The 12,525-nt window shown below is 54.0% G+C and overlaps 3 protein-coding genes across 3 annotated transcripts; 1 reads left to right on the top strand and 2 right to left on the bottom strand.

Moving 5' to 3' along the window:
- Window positions 1-58: 58 nt before the first annotated feature.
- On the bottom strand, window positions 59-497 carry BDP81DRAFT_389391 (uncharacterized protein; the record flags this gene model as incomplete). Its single annotated transcript, XM_060587246.1, has 3 exons — window positions 59-118; window positions 213-272; window positions 399-497. The coding sequence occupies 3 exons, from the start codon at window positions 495-497 to the stop codon at window positions 59-61; spliced, it is 219 nt and encodes a 72-aa protein (XP_060450286.1).
- A 3,206-nt stretch (window positions 498-3,703) lies between these two features.
- BDP81DRAFT_308142 (oxysterol-binding protein) lies at window positions 3,704-6,857 on the bottom strand (the record flags this gene model as incomplete). The annotated part of the gene is made up of 3 exons (XM_060583425.1): window positions 3,704-6,545; window positions 6,632-6,708; window positions 6,822-6,857. The coding sequence occupies 3 exons, from the start codon at window positions 6,855-6,857 to the stop codon at window positions 3,704-3,706; spliced, it is 2,955 nt and encodes a 984-aa protein (XP_060450285.1).
- A 3,066-nt stretch (window positions 6,858-9,923) lies between these two features.
- Window positions 9,924-12,286, top strand: BDP81DRAFT_389389 (uncharacterized protein; the record flags this gene model as incomplete). Its single annotated transcript, XM_060587245.1, has 4 exons — window positions 9,924-10,038; window positions 10,102-10,118; window positions 10,221-10,331; window positions 10,394-12,286. The coding sequence occupies 4 exons, from the start codon at window positions 9,924-9,926 to the stop codon at window positions 12,284-12,286; spliced, it is 2,136 nt and encodes a 711-aa protein (XP_060450284.1).
- Window positions 12,287-12,525: the final 239 nt, after the last annotated feature.

Raw genomic sequence — 12,525 nt, 5'->3', positions numbered from 1 at the left:
TGAAAAACGAACATAATGCATCAAATCGAGCAAAAGCTGCGTTCTCATTGCCAATCTTCTAACAGTAGCAGTCGCAGTCGGCACCGTTCGCCATCCATCTTCCACTAGGAGTGCGGCACTACATCATATGTCAGCCAAATCTCTCGAGACCACAAGCAACCTCATGCAGAGTCTTTTTTCGGTGAGAACCAGGAATAGGGCGCAAGACTTACCTTGTTGCTGCAAAGAGAATAGCAGCCATCCTGATCCGTGGGACTGCAGTTTGACACCCACTGCATGGACGATTAGCATCAAAGTCTTGACAGACGCGAGACAAACAAGGCCGGGTTTTCAGAGCCTCTGAAGGCTCTTCCAACTAGGGAAGAGTTGCCTTGAGCTAACTCAGGTTAAAGACTCACGTTCTTGTCAAACGCCGTGCCGCACTTCTGAAGTCGCAAGATAGCGTTGACGCCGCAGAGCTGCATCGCAGCGAGGAGGAAGGCGAGGAAGAAATGCATGTTGATGGAGTTTACTGGAACTTTAGAATGGCAGTGGAGACTGGTTGAGATATCTGTTGGGACCGAAAGGCTGCGCACGGAAAGAGAGTCTGGAGAATAGTAGATAGAGTAAACTTCCTGACGCGCTTGCTTCCTTAAGCTTATATATGACTCTCACAACACTCCTTTCAATCAACTCAACTTACCCGTTTACCCAGGACCCCCAGACAACCAGTCTATTAAGCCTTACTTAGCGTCAAGAGCGCAAGGCGAAAGTTGTCCACGGCTCCATGCAAAGGACATTGGGACTACAGGCCAAAAGCAACCTGACTCGTCAGTTTAATCAATTAGACTCGGCAACTCGACTTTATTCGAACCACGCAGGTGTACGGAGTACGCAAATGGAGCTCCTCCTCAGCCCTAGGCTGGCGCTGCTGGTTCTTTGGCCATATTGTCGGGTTTCTCCGTGCTGTCTTGGCATTTATCGGTGTCGCATTCCAACTATTTCGCGAGAAACTCAAAATCGTACCCCGGGGCTGTGGAAAAGGACGGTAGGGCCCGGCAGAGGCCTGGGCAACCCCGGGTTTCCGCCCGGACCGGGGGTCACAGCGGGGAAAGGCGGGGCGGAAGCGAGTAAGGGTTTCTCTGGTCGGCCGTGGTAGAGTTGTTGAGCCCAGAGGTAATCGACTTAAGGACGGGTAGAACTTTGAAGAGATCGCTCCTACTTTAGTATGTACCAAGGTAGATCTGGAGTAGGATCGGGTTGGGAGTAAAGGTTTTATCATAGATGTCTGCCTACCTAGTACCCTATGTGGTGATTGGAAAATAGATTCTTCAGCACCATCCAAGTGAGCTAGCCTATATATATTGTCAGATGCCGGCCCTGCAGCTGTGGTCTCTCGACGGCGTGGGAGGCGCGATCGTGGGTATAGTTCTTTCGGCACTTGGGGCAGTTCAGTGATTAACACGCCCTTCGCTATCTATGAAGTTGCTCTTGTGATGGCACTTCTGCTCCAGGGATGTCTGAGATATCAAAGTGGCCACCTCAACGGCCTTTCGTCATTGTCGTGAGATGGGGACGTATTCGTCCACGACGATACATTAGGCACAACGAGACTAGGTAAACCGGAAAAGAATTGCTAGAAAGAAAGAAGTTGAAAGATGATAAGAAAGTTAAGAGGAATCTTTATTGTCAAGAGCAACCCCCATTCTTAAAGTAGACTTGTGATCGAGTTCAGCAGTTAAGGTCAATGATAACGGGTTGATAAATGTGATGTTGTTTTGTGCTTAATGCCTGAGATTCTGAACCGATGCGCAAGTAAGTACGCTGGGAAACAACCACTCTGTGTCTGCAGTGACTGCCTTCTCCTGAGTTGATAGTGGAAGCTGTATGTTTTGGACTTGACGTGATTCGTTCCTGACGTCTTGGAGGTCTTGCTCTGAAAAGACAAAAGTGCTTCCGTGAAGGGTCCATCTTAGATACCTGCCTTGATGATGATGATGATGATGATGATAGGAAGACAATCTCTTCGGCACTATCCGAGCGGGTCAGTCCATATAAATCTCTGACGATATGGCGGTTCTCTAATCAAAGTTTCTGAACAGGATAGTATGTACCCTAGCGCCGCACACGCAATTCTTCATGTCGATACGTCCGTCGTTGTCTTTTAAGTTGCTCTTATAGCGACATCTCTGCCCTGTGAACATTTAATTAACACTACACAAGAGATCATCTTCCTCTATCCCTCCTTATCGTTGTGAGAAGCTCACGTATTCGTCTACGACGACGCTCTGTCGGACACAGCAAAACCAGGACCACTAGAAAGAAGATGTACTAGCTAAAATGTAGAAAAAGGAGAAGAAGATGCTATCAAATGGGTCACCATTCACCAAGACAGTGACAGTGATAGTAAGTATGGAGACAGGCTTCCATAAGTGCCGTGCTAGGTAGAGTTGTCTAGTAATTGGTTGAATGAGGCGGCCGGGAAAGGAAAGGGGCATAATGAAAGACGGTGGATGTGAGTGGAATTGAGAGATGGGTAGAGCGTTGAAGAGGCACATCCGAGCATATAGATCTGGAACAGGACAAAGGTAAAACAAAGAGTCCCCCGTGGGAGACGCCTGCCTATATATATCTCGGATAATATCTCCAAGTCGAACTTTCTGAGCAGAATCGTCTTCACGACAGCGCGGCATTTGGACGTAGTTCCTCAGGTTGACACGTCCTTCGCTGTCATTGAAATGCCGCTTGTGGTGGCACTTCTTCTGCTCTATATCCACCAAAGCGACTATACCCTCACCCTCAAAGAGACCCTCCTCAGTGGCCCTCGTCATTATCGTGAGAAGCTCACGTATTCGTCCACGACGATACATTGAACACAACGAACCTAGCACCACTAGAAAGAAATTCTCTATAAAACCATCAGAAAAATCGAGAACCTATAAGTACCTTGGACAAAAGCTTCAATATTACCAAACCAGCAGCACTGGAAAGACATGGTCATAAGGCCGTGGAGAGTCCAAGAAAGACTTCATCTTATCAAGAGAGCACTGCCATTCATTGAGATAAGAACAGTCTTGTACGGTAGCTACCAACAACAATAAAGTTCTTTGCAGAGCTTTCTCATACCATGCCACAAAGATGCCCGTTTGAATACGATTGAAGCCTAGCCCGTATATCGTTTATTATCTCATCAAAAGACCAACGCGAAAAAATCAAGGAGAAGAACAACTTTCTCTACCATATCAGAGCTGTCGACGAAATTCGATCCCCGAGATCTACCGCATCCCTCTTCTTCCCAACACTCCTCTATGTTGTAGAAATGCTCTAGACATTCAGTAGCTTTGCATCAAATGTTTCCACACTTGATTCAATAAGCAATCGTCTCCTGGAAGCTTCTACTCGTCCGAGCTCTAGGTTGAGCTGAACCAACGGTAGCTAGCCAACTCATGGGATTTCTAGTAAGGGGTAACATTCACGTAACGTGACTCGCGCGCGAGCAAACACAGGTTTAGCAAACACCAAAATAACCATTCTCTTCTCGTCCTAGCTCGCCAACGCGCTATCGTCGACCGTCTCTTTCAAGAAAATCACCATCATGATCCAGAAGAAGAATTCGAATAGAGGGCAAGTGAGCGGGGCTAGATAAACCGCCCAAATACTGGGTGGAAAAAAACGTTGTGTGTGCGCGCGCGCTTCACTTTCCTAGAGCGCCTCGCCGCTGTCTCTAACCGGCAAAAATCTCCTCCAGCCCGCTCCACGACCCCTTGGACCTCTCTTCCCAGTACGAGTCCTTGCCCGTCCGCAGCTTCCACACTTCCTCGCCCTCCGGTCCCTGACCGACCTTGACGAACCACTTGGGCTTGTGCTCCTCGCCCTTCTCCTCCAGCACTCGACGTCGGGCGCGCTGCGCCTCCTCCAGCTTCACCTTCCACTCCTCGGCATGATCGAGGTCGCCCTTCTCGGCCAGACGCTGATCCGGTCGGAGACGGCTGTCCGTCGGGGGTAGCCTGCCCTTTTCAATCTCCGTCATCTCGTTGAGGGCCGCGGCAAAGGTGGTCATTCCGTAGGTATTGGCCGAATTGTCAACGAGCTTGCCGACGCTCCAGATCTCCCGACCGGCTGCCTTGCCGGCTTCAACGACGCGAAGTCCGCTGGTCCACGTGCCGGAGAGGCTGCTGCCGGTGTGTACCCCGTCCGGCCCGTATGTCTCAACCTGGACATCTTCGCCTCGCCCACCAAACATTCCCTTGCTCCTGAATTCTACCGAGGCCTTGGCTCCGGACGAGTCGTTGCAGATCTGCATGACGCCAACCGGCTCAACGTACTTCTCTCCCATCACCACGTTGCGCAAGAACATTGTGGCGTGCGTCCAGGAATACAGCTCATCCGTACCATCGGGGAGTCGAAGCGCGACACGGACGCGGCCTTCCGTAGTGATTTCGGCACTCTTGCCCCAGAACTTCTGCGATGGCGCGGGGGACTGACTGAAGGACCAGCTAGCAGAGTCGGCTTGCATCGCGAGTCTGACGGGGCGATGGCAAACCTTCTCGACAAGGAGTCGGAAACCTCCGGGCACTTCCTGTTCAGTTCGTAACATTTCGTATGTCTCGCCCAGAAGAGGGTTGAAGGGTTTCCGAATAGCGCGTTCCTTTGCACGGCCAGTGCTGAACTGCGACACTGCGAATGCGGTGATGTAGAGCAGACGTTCCTTGGCCTCTTTCTGCTGAGCGGCTTGGTCAAGCAGCTGAGCGTATTCCAGTTGTTCTGCAACACGTTGCAACAGTGATATAGGTTCGTTCGCAGATACGGGCATACTGATCGTGCTAAGATCTTTGCCAACATTCTTCCGCACAAACGCAATTAGACTAGGAGGCTGCACCATGGCCGGCGGAATCTTGGTTCGTCTGTCAACGGAGATGTCCACCGGCAACGGCGACAAGCTCTTGGGCTTCGCTGGGTAGCAGTCGGTGTCCTCTGAGCCTATAGCCTCGTCCTCCTGTGCCGATGAGATGGACGAAGAGTCACTTAAACGTTCGTCCGCATCCGAGTCTGGGCTTTCGTCTTCGCTCTGAGCGATCCTGACGATCTGAGAGCTCGTCTCCCCGGCCTCTGCGTCGAAGAACTCTTCCGTCGACACTGTCTCCATACTTCTCCTAGAGGGTGCTGCAGACAAGGGGGCGGGAGATCGCCGGCGCTTGCTGTTTACAATCAAAGTCGTAAACTCAGACACAACGGAGTCGAGATCGTTCAGGAGTGCCGCACAGTGCTCTTGTGTGCTCCTTTCTTCGTGGACAGACGATTTCGACTTTGACTTTGAATGGCGGGGTCCATTCGCACTGATTGTCGTCGTGACGGTACCCGGAGAAGGAACGGCAAGAGCGGCAGCGGCGGCGGCGTGATGCGCCTGGGGTGTGGATGCCGTCGGGGTAGCGTTGCTAGACTTACGCTTCCAGAATGGGCGCCTTTGCGGCTGTTCTGTCGCTGCGGGGGGCGTGAAGTAGCTGTCTGGCTCCTCGCCCAAGGCGCCTGGCGACAAGAAGGTCGAAGCAGCCATGCTGACAGGCCTTTGGTTCGACATGTCCTTAACCAGGCGACGAAGAGCGTCCCTGGTGCCAACCATGCGACTGACCAGAGTCTCAACCTGCTGCCACTCGCGATCCTCCTCCAAACTTGACTGCGAAGGCTTCAGATGCGTCGTGTTGACCCTCAGGGGCGCTGCTCTGGCATTGAGTGTGTTGGGTTGCTGCTCCTCCACGCCCCTCGCCGCGCGACTCGCCTTCTCCAAGGCCTTGGCCCAATCGTTGAATTCCTTGGCATTGGAAGCCCGCAGATGCCAGATCTCGGCGCCCGAGTCAATGTTAATTTCCCTACGGCGCTCGTCGGCTGCGATGGCAGCAAGACTGAGAGGGATAGCGCCGCGGAGTGCAGACGAGTTGCGGTTGTAGTAATACGAGAGCGTGCAAGAGGAATAATCCAGCGAGAAGAATCTGCGCGCATAACCCTGGCCCTTCTTCCTCCGTCTCTTGTGAAGAACTCCGGTATGGTAGTTGGCGTTTCCATCGCTTCGGCCAGAAGCTGAAGTCGGACGGCCTGCGGCAACATGACTATGGAGACTGTCTTGCGAGGCAGATGTGACGGCGCTCATCTGAGGCAGACTCGTCTTGCTAATGTTCGCATTCGCCCCGGCCTGGAGATTCGGAAAGTTTTGGGCCGTGGTCTGCGGCGGTGCGCCGGTCGGGTAGGTGAGAAGGACGAAGGTGGCCGTCTTGGAGATCTGCTTCGAAAAGGTGTTGTCGAATACCAAGCCGAACATTCCGCCTTGGCCTTTTGGCACATCCCATGTACCGGTCGAGACCTTATCCGCATCGCATTTCCCATGCCATTTTATGGGTATGAATCCCTTGTTGGCGAGCTGCTCCTCGGCTGTGCTCGAATCTCTCCTTGCAAATGGTTTCTTAGGCTCAGCGACGCCAGAGGTAAAGGATCCGGGGGTGGCGGCATCGTCGTTCTGGTTCGTGATGAGGCCGGCGGCGCCAGCTCCGGGGTGCTTCACGATCCCAAAGTTACTGCCTCGGCGAGTGGTAAGCACGTGTCGGAATTGGAGACGCAGGAGAGGAGAGACGTAGGGGGAGCGAGGGAGTGAGGTACGCACATGGACTTTTTGTGTGGTTGAACACTCCACGATATTGTGTGGCCTTCGTCGACTTTGGCCCAACGTACGATATAGGACTATTTCGAGCAAGCTATCAGCATCGAGAACCTTCAAGATGCGCCGTTGCTCATGGTCAAGGGCGGCGGCGGAGGGGGAAGGGGAAGGCCGGGGACAATGACGACTCACGTACCTTGCTATGGATCTCCAACTGCTCAATGCCCGCCATTTTTGCGGGTTACGACGGGAGCTCAAGCCGTGGGCAGGTTTTCGCAAAGGAATTCGAAATTGAGGGGCCCGTATGCGTTCTCGTTCCAGTGCAAGTCGCAAGGCTATTGAAGGGGCATGGTGTGGATGGCAAAAGAGATTTGGGAATACTTCAATGGGATGAGAGGGAGAGAAGAGAGATGGGTGCTGCGGGAGAAACAAATGTCACCCTGGTCTGAGGTAAAGGTAGGTAGAGCTGCTGCAAGACGTCAAAGTGGGTGAGCTCCAAGGTACGGGCCCAAGGTAGGTACATAAAGTACGCGGAACGGACCTGAGAGCACCGCGGACATGGCCCACCAGCACAAGCAATTAGGTACCTTAATCGTTTGGGAAGTCTTTTTTGGACACCTCACTCAGCGGCAGCCCACGTCCCAAGACCACCCAGCCACACTTCGTACCTCACCCACACCACCAACACCTATTCTTGAGGTGCACCCTGGCCGCTGAGCGGTTGGTTGGGGGCGGGACGTCATTCGGAAAAAGAAAGCGAGGCTTGTGACTGGCTGGGCCCTGACAATAAACGGGCTGTGCGGTTGTGCCGGTGTGGTAAGTACAGCCGCGGACGGCCGCGCGGGCGAGGGCAGGGTGGCAGGTGCCCGGTCGGTGGAGGATGAGCATCATTGCATGTCCCGACGTTGAGGCTGGGCTGTTTTACGCTAACCAATGCAGCGGGGGGACCGTTGTGTTGGTAAAGTGATGGAACTTGCATGTTAAGCATGTGCCAGTTGAGGACCAGGTACCAATAGATAGACGATGCGTACGAAGAATACACCAAGCGGGAGCCAACGTAACGGACCCGATGCGATACGGCAACCCGCGTACGTGTAAGTAGCTACGGGTACAATAGCCTACTCCGAACGGATACTCGATCCAGGTGTAAGTCCCACGCCTGCATAGAATAGCAGCACCATCTCCCCACCCGTTTATCGCTCGGATTCTCAGCCTTGTCGACCAGCCCGAGATTGCCATGCGGCAGAACCGAGGTTTACGATCCAAAATAGCATAGGAGGGACAGTAAGCTGAAGGTTGACTCCCGTGATCCTTTTGGGCCTCCAAAAGTTTCTCAGGTCCTGGGTCATGAGGTGCAGAACATGTCTAGAACACAACTTCTTGTGTCGATGTGGAAGTCTCTTGCGCTCACAAACCCACGTCATATTGCGCAAGAACAGAGCGTTGAAACGGTCGCAGGATAGCCCCGAGCTGCGCGCTGAGGACCTTGGATTCTGGAATGGTGGCAGGTCGGCAATCACGGATGTGCATCTGCTGACTTTGGCTGATTGGCCGAGTGAGCCGCATTTCATCTACCAGACACAATCAACACACAGTGGAATCCCCAAACTACCCCTGTTCGGCCTCGTCGGATGGCTATCAGCCTACCATGCTGACTGCCTACCCTGAATTGGAATTGCGTTGGCACAGTATTGGCATGAACACTGAACAAGCGAGGCATCCTTAGCCCAAGGGAAAAGAGCGAAGCAGACAGAGCTAGATTGGTCTCGAGGCGGAAACTGTCAAGGCGACGGATGAGGTCAGACAGCATCTCAAGTCTTGCTGGCTGGCGGCCGTTGTGAGCCGGTGGCACAAGGCGACGTGCAGCAGCTGAAACGATGGCTTCGATCTGGCAGCACCGCAGCGTTGGAAACGGGACCTGTGCGTGGCACTCGAGCAGGTGCAGTTGATCGAGGTGATCAATCGACGAGTGTGATTGACAAAAGCAAAAAGAAACGCCTTCAACCTGAATAGGTACATAGATGATAGACGGCCTCTCCTATTCGTCAGGCGAATCAGAGATGTTGACCTTCATCGTTGATGGACCGCGCCCCATCTGTGAACGTCCATTGATTGTGCTCGGCAGCACCCGGACCCACGGCACCATCGGAATAATGTCGGGCCATTTCTCTCGAAGCTGAGCCCCACTCATCCCGTGACGGGAACCAATGGCCCAAGATGACGACGGAAGGCTGAGCCGGGGCCGTAATTCGCTGATAGCCGAGCGTGGAGGGCCCCAAATCCACTTCCACGCTTCCAGTCCAACCCAGCACCACCCAGGGGCCAGCATCAGGGACCGCACCCCTCTGATATTATCTCGGTTTTATTTATTTTTACTTGTTTTCCTACTTCGCTCTCTGCCTCTCTCTCTCTCTCTCTTCGCCTTCTCCCGCCTCTCACAGGACGACCAGGAAGCAACAGGCTTCTTTGTCCAGATCCATCGCCAGCCTGCGCCCCTGAGCCCCCCCTCCCCCAGCCCAAGGTCCATTGACACTATCCTCTTTGGGCTAGACAGCCGGCTCCACCTTTGGCCTTTCCCCTCTTGCTGCTTGATAAGTTGCTGCTTGCACCTGGTATACCGTATGCCATCTGGTGTGCTGCTTTGCAGGTTGATCGTCTCTCCTTTTTCCTGAGTCGCGCACTACCTACAAAGTACCTTACTCACGAAAGGCACCCAAGTCCTACCAAGACACACACACATCACTTTGGGCAGCACAAGTGGAGCGTTCCGTCGTCTTTCATTGCTGAGGGCATTCTTTTGTTCCATTGCTCCATTGCGCCGCCGAGGCCATCTAAAACAATTCGATCCCAAAGTCGACAAACGGCCATTTCTTCTTGCTCCCTTCTCGAATGCAGCCTGGTTCGCCGCCATCAGCAATCCCATTCATTCCGTCTCACTCTCCGACGCTGGTGTCCGTTTTCCTCAGCCTCTCCACGCATGATTGAGGCCATGTTTGTCATCGCGTTTCCCTTTCCACCTTCGACATCGGGCTCCCTCTTCCCCAGTGCATAATTTCCATGGTACACCTTGTTTCTTAATACCCCTTCCTAAAACCCATCTTTCCGCCCAATTACCTGCCGCCGCCCGCCCCTGCTTGGCCCGAAGAGAACCCCTCGATCTGCCTTCCGATCTTGACGACCCGCGCCTTGTCCAACCCAAACTTGTTTCCTACGAAAACGACGAACCGACAGACCGCGCCCCCGACGACACACTGCCGCCAACGTCGACCGTTGCACGCACACAGTACCCTACCCAAACATGGCCGGTGTCCTGAGCAAGCGCCAGCAGGCGCGTAACGAAAAAGTCCTCCACGATCTGGTCCAGTCCGTACCGGGGAACAACTTGTGCGCCGATTGTCAGGCGCGGAACCCAGGTGAGTGCAACTGTGCTCTCCCGCCGTTCAGACCGTGGGCCAAATACTGACAGTAGTTCGCAGCATGGGCCTCTTGGAGTGTAAGCGCGACTATTCCCCCCCCCCCCATGCGCCCTATCGATACGAATTCGATTCGATTGAGACGGCCTCCGTTGACGAGCGAGACTGACGTGCGACTGTAGCTGGGCGTGTTCCTTTGCATGAGATGTGCCGCTATCCATCGAAAGTTGGGAACCCACATCTCAAAGGTGAAATCCCTGAGCATGGACAGCTGGTCTAATGAACAAGTGGAGGTTTGTGCAAATGCATATCCAATATCGAGATTCGTCGCCCCTGACCAAACTGTCTGTCGCAGAATATGAAAAAGGTCGGAAACGTCAGGTCCAACCAGATTTACAACCCCGATAACAAGAGACCTCCCGTCCCCGTCGATGCCGACGAAGCTGATTCCGCCATGGAACGATTCATCCGCACCAAATACATGAACAACATCCCCATCCCCACGAGGAAGCAACACTCGGGCCTTTCAGACGAGGGCGTTCCTCCGCCGCTGCCACCAAAGTCGGGAGGAAAGTTTGGGTTCAGATCAGCCTCGTCAATCTTCCCGCTATCATCCCGGCTAAGAAAAGATTCGTCACTGCGTAACACCATGTCGAGCCCCCGAGAGCCGCGAAGCCCCTCGCCCAGCGATTTGCCGAACAAGCCCTCCAAGGTGTTTGGCGCAAGCGTGTCGTACGAGCAGGAAGATACAGAGAGGAAGTTGGCCAGTCTGAGGGACATGGGATTCTCCGACGGCCAACGCAACGCAATGGTGTTGAAAGGCGTGAACGGAAACCTGGAGCGCGCGATCGAGACACTGGTGCGGTTGGGCGAGAGCGACAGGCGGTCACCGTCTTTGACAGGACCTCGCGAGAGCTCTTTGCGCGCGACACGCTCGCACGCAAACCTATCAACGTCTAGTGGACTGTCTGCGCCGCATCAGACATTCAGTGACCACCCCCAGTCGCCTTCGACAGCCTCCAGCAACAACCCCTTTGACATGCTGCCGCCGCAGCCTCAGTCTTCTCAATCGACCGGCACGCTACAGAACAAAAACCCTTACGCGAACAACCCGTTCGGGGCTCCCACGCAGCAGCAGCAAGACATCGCCCAGGCTTTCGGCAATATGTCCCTTGCGCCCGCGCAGCCCCTTTTCCCGCACCACACAGGCGGATTGCCGGCTTCCCAGCCGTTTGCCCAGCCTCAGCAGATGTACCAGCAGTCAATGACGCCTCCCATCCCGCAGCAGCAGCACCAGCAGCAGCACCAGCACGAGCAGCAAAACTACAACCCCATGAGCTTTAATAGTAATACGACATATCCCCAACCCATCCAGCCGCAAGCAACGGGCTACAACCCATTCTTTACGAACCAGGCCCAGCCTCAGCAGCAACAAAACCTTGCAGTTAACACGGGGCAATCATCAAACCCATATGCGAACAACCCGTTCACTCGATCTCCGACAAGGATCCAGTCGCCTTCGCTAGGCCAGATACCCGAGCAGTCACAATCCAACTTCTACATGGATTCTCCGCAGACAATGACGCCGCAGAGCAGCAATCCCTTCTTTGCACAGCTGGGCTCGCAACCTACAGGGCAACAGCAGGTACCACAGCAGCAGCAGCAGCAGCAGATGTACCAGCAACCATTCCAGCGAGAGCAGGCATTCGGTCAGCAGCAACAGCAGCAACATAACCCCTACCAGCAACAGCAAGAAAACACTTTCCAGCAACCGGGGCAGCAACCATTCCAGCAGCAGGCGCAACACCCGTTCCAGCAACAGGAGATGCCACAGCAACAATACCAATCTCCTGCTCCGCAACCTGCGTACCAGCAACCTCAACGACCAGACAAGGCTTCAATTCTGGCATTGTACAGTCAGCCGCAGCTGGCCCCTCAGCCTTTTGCACCCCAAGCCCAGGCGCAGACGCAGGATGCCCACCCCGAGGTCGCGGCGCCTCAGCAACAAAGCCAAGAGGCAGCGAGCGGATCCATGGCAGCGGGAAGCAAGAACCCATTTTTGATGAATGGTGGTGGTGGTGGCATGTCACCGCCACCACAACAGGCAATGGCGGCTCCCGTCGCGAATACCGTCGGGCCGCGCAAGGCGGGCGTCAGTCGCGAGAGCATGGCATTTACGGATATGCAGTGGACGAACGGGCGACACAGCCCCGATGCGTTTGCCAGTCTAAGCGCGCGGCACATGTGAAAAGGCCCTTGGGTTGGGTTCTCAATTCTTCTTGTACATACATGCTCTTTTTTTCTTCCGTTTTTTTGTAAGATAAACTATCGATTCGAGACGATGTCCGGAATTTTCGCACACCTTGATTGCCCGTTCATACCACATGGCCCGCGGAGGGTTCTTTCCTGCACGCATATACCAATGCTCGTTTTGTGTTTTGATATCGTTTTGACTTTGCGTGTCATCTGTTCTTTTGTGCTATTTGA

The sequence above is a fragment of the Colletotrichum phormii genome, assembly GCF_030913505.1.
Source record: "Colletotrichum phormii strain CBS 102054 chromosome Unknown BDP81scaffold_2, whole genome shotgun sequence".
Taxonomy (NCBI): Eukaryota; Fungi; Ascomycota; class Sordariomycetes; order Glomerellales; family Glomerellaceae; genus Colletotrichum; species Colletotrichum phormii.
The sequence above is the reverse complement of the archived record's forward strand: the minus strand, read 5'-3'. Positions and strand labels throughout refer to the sequence as shown.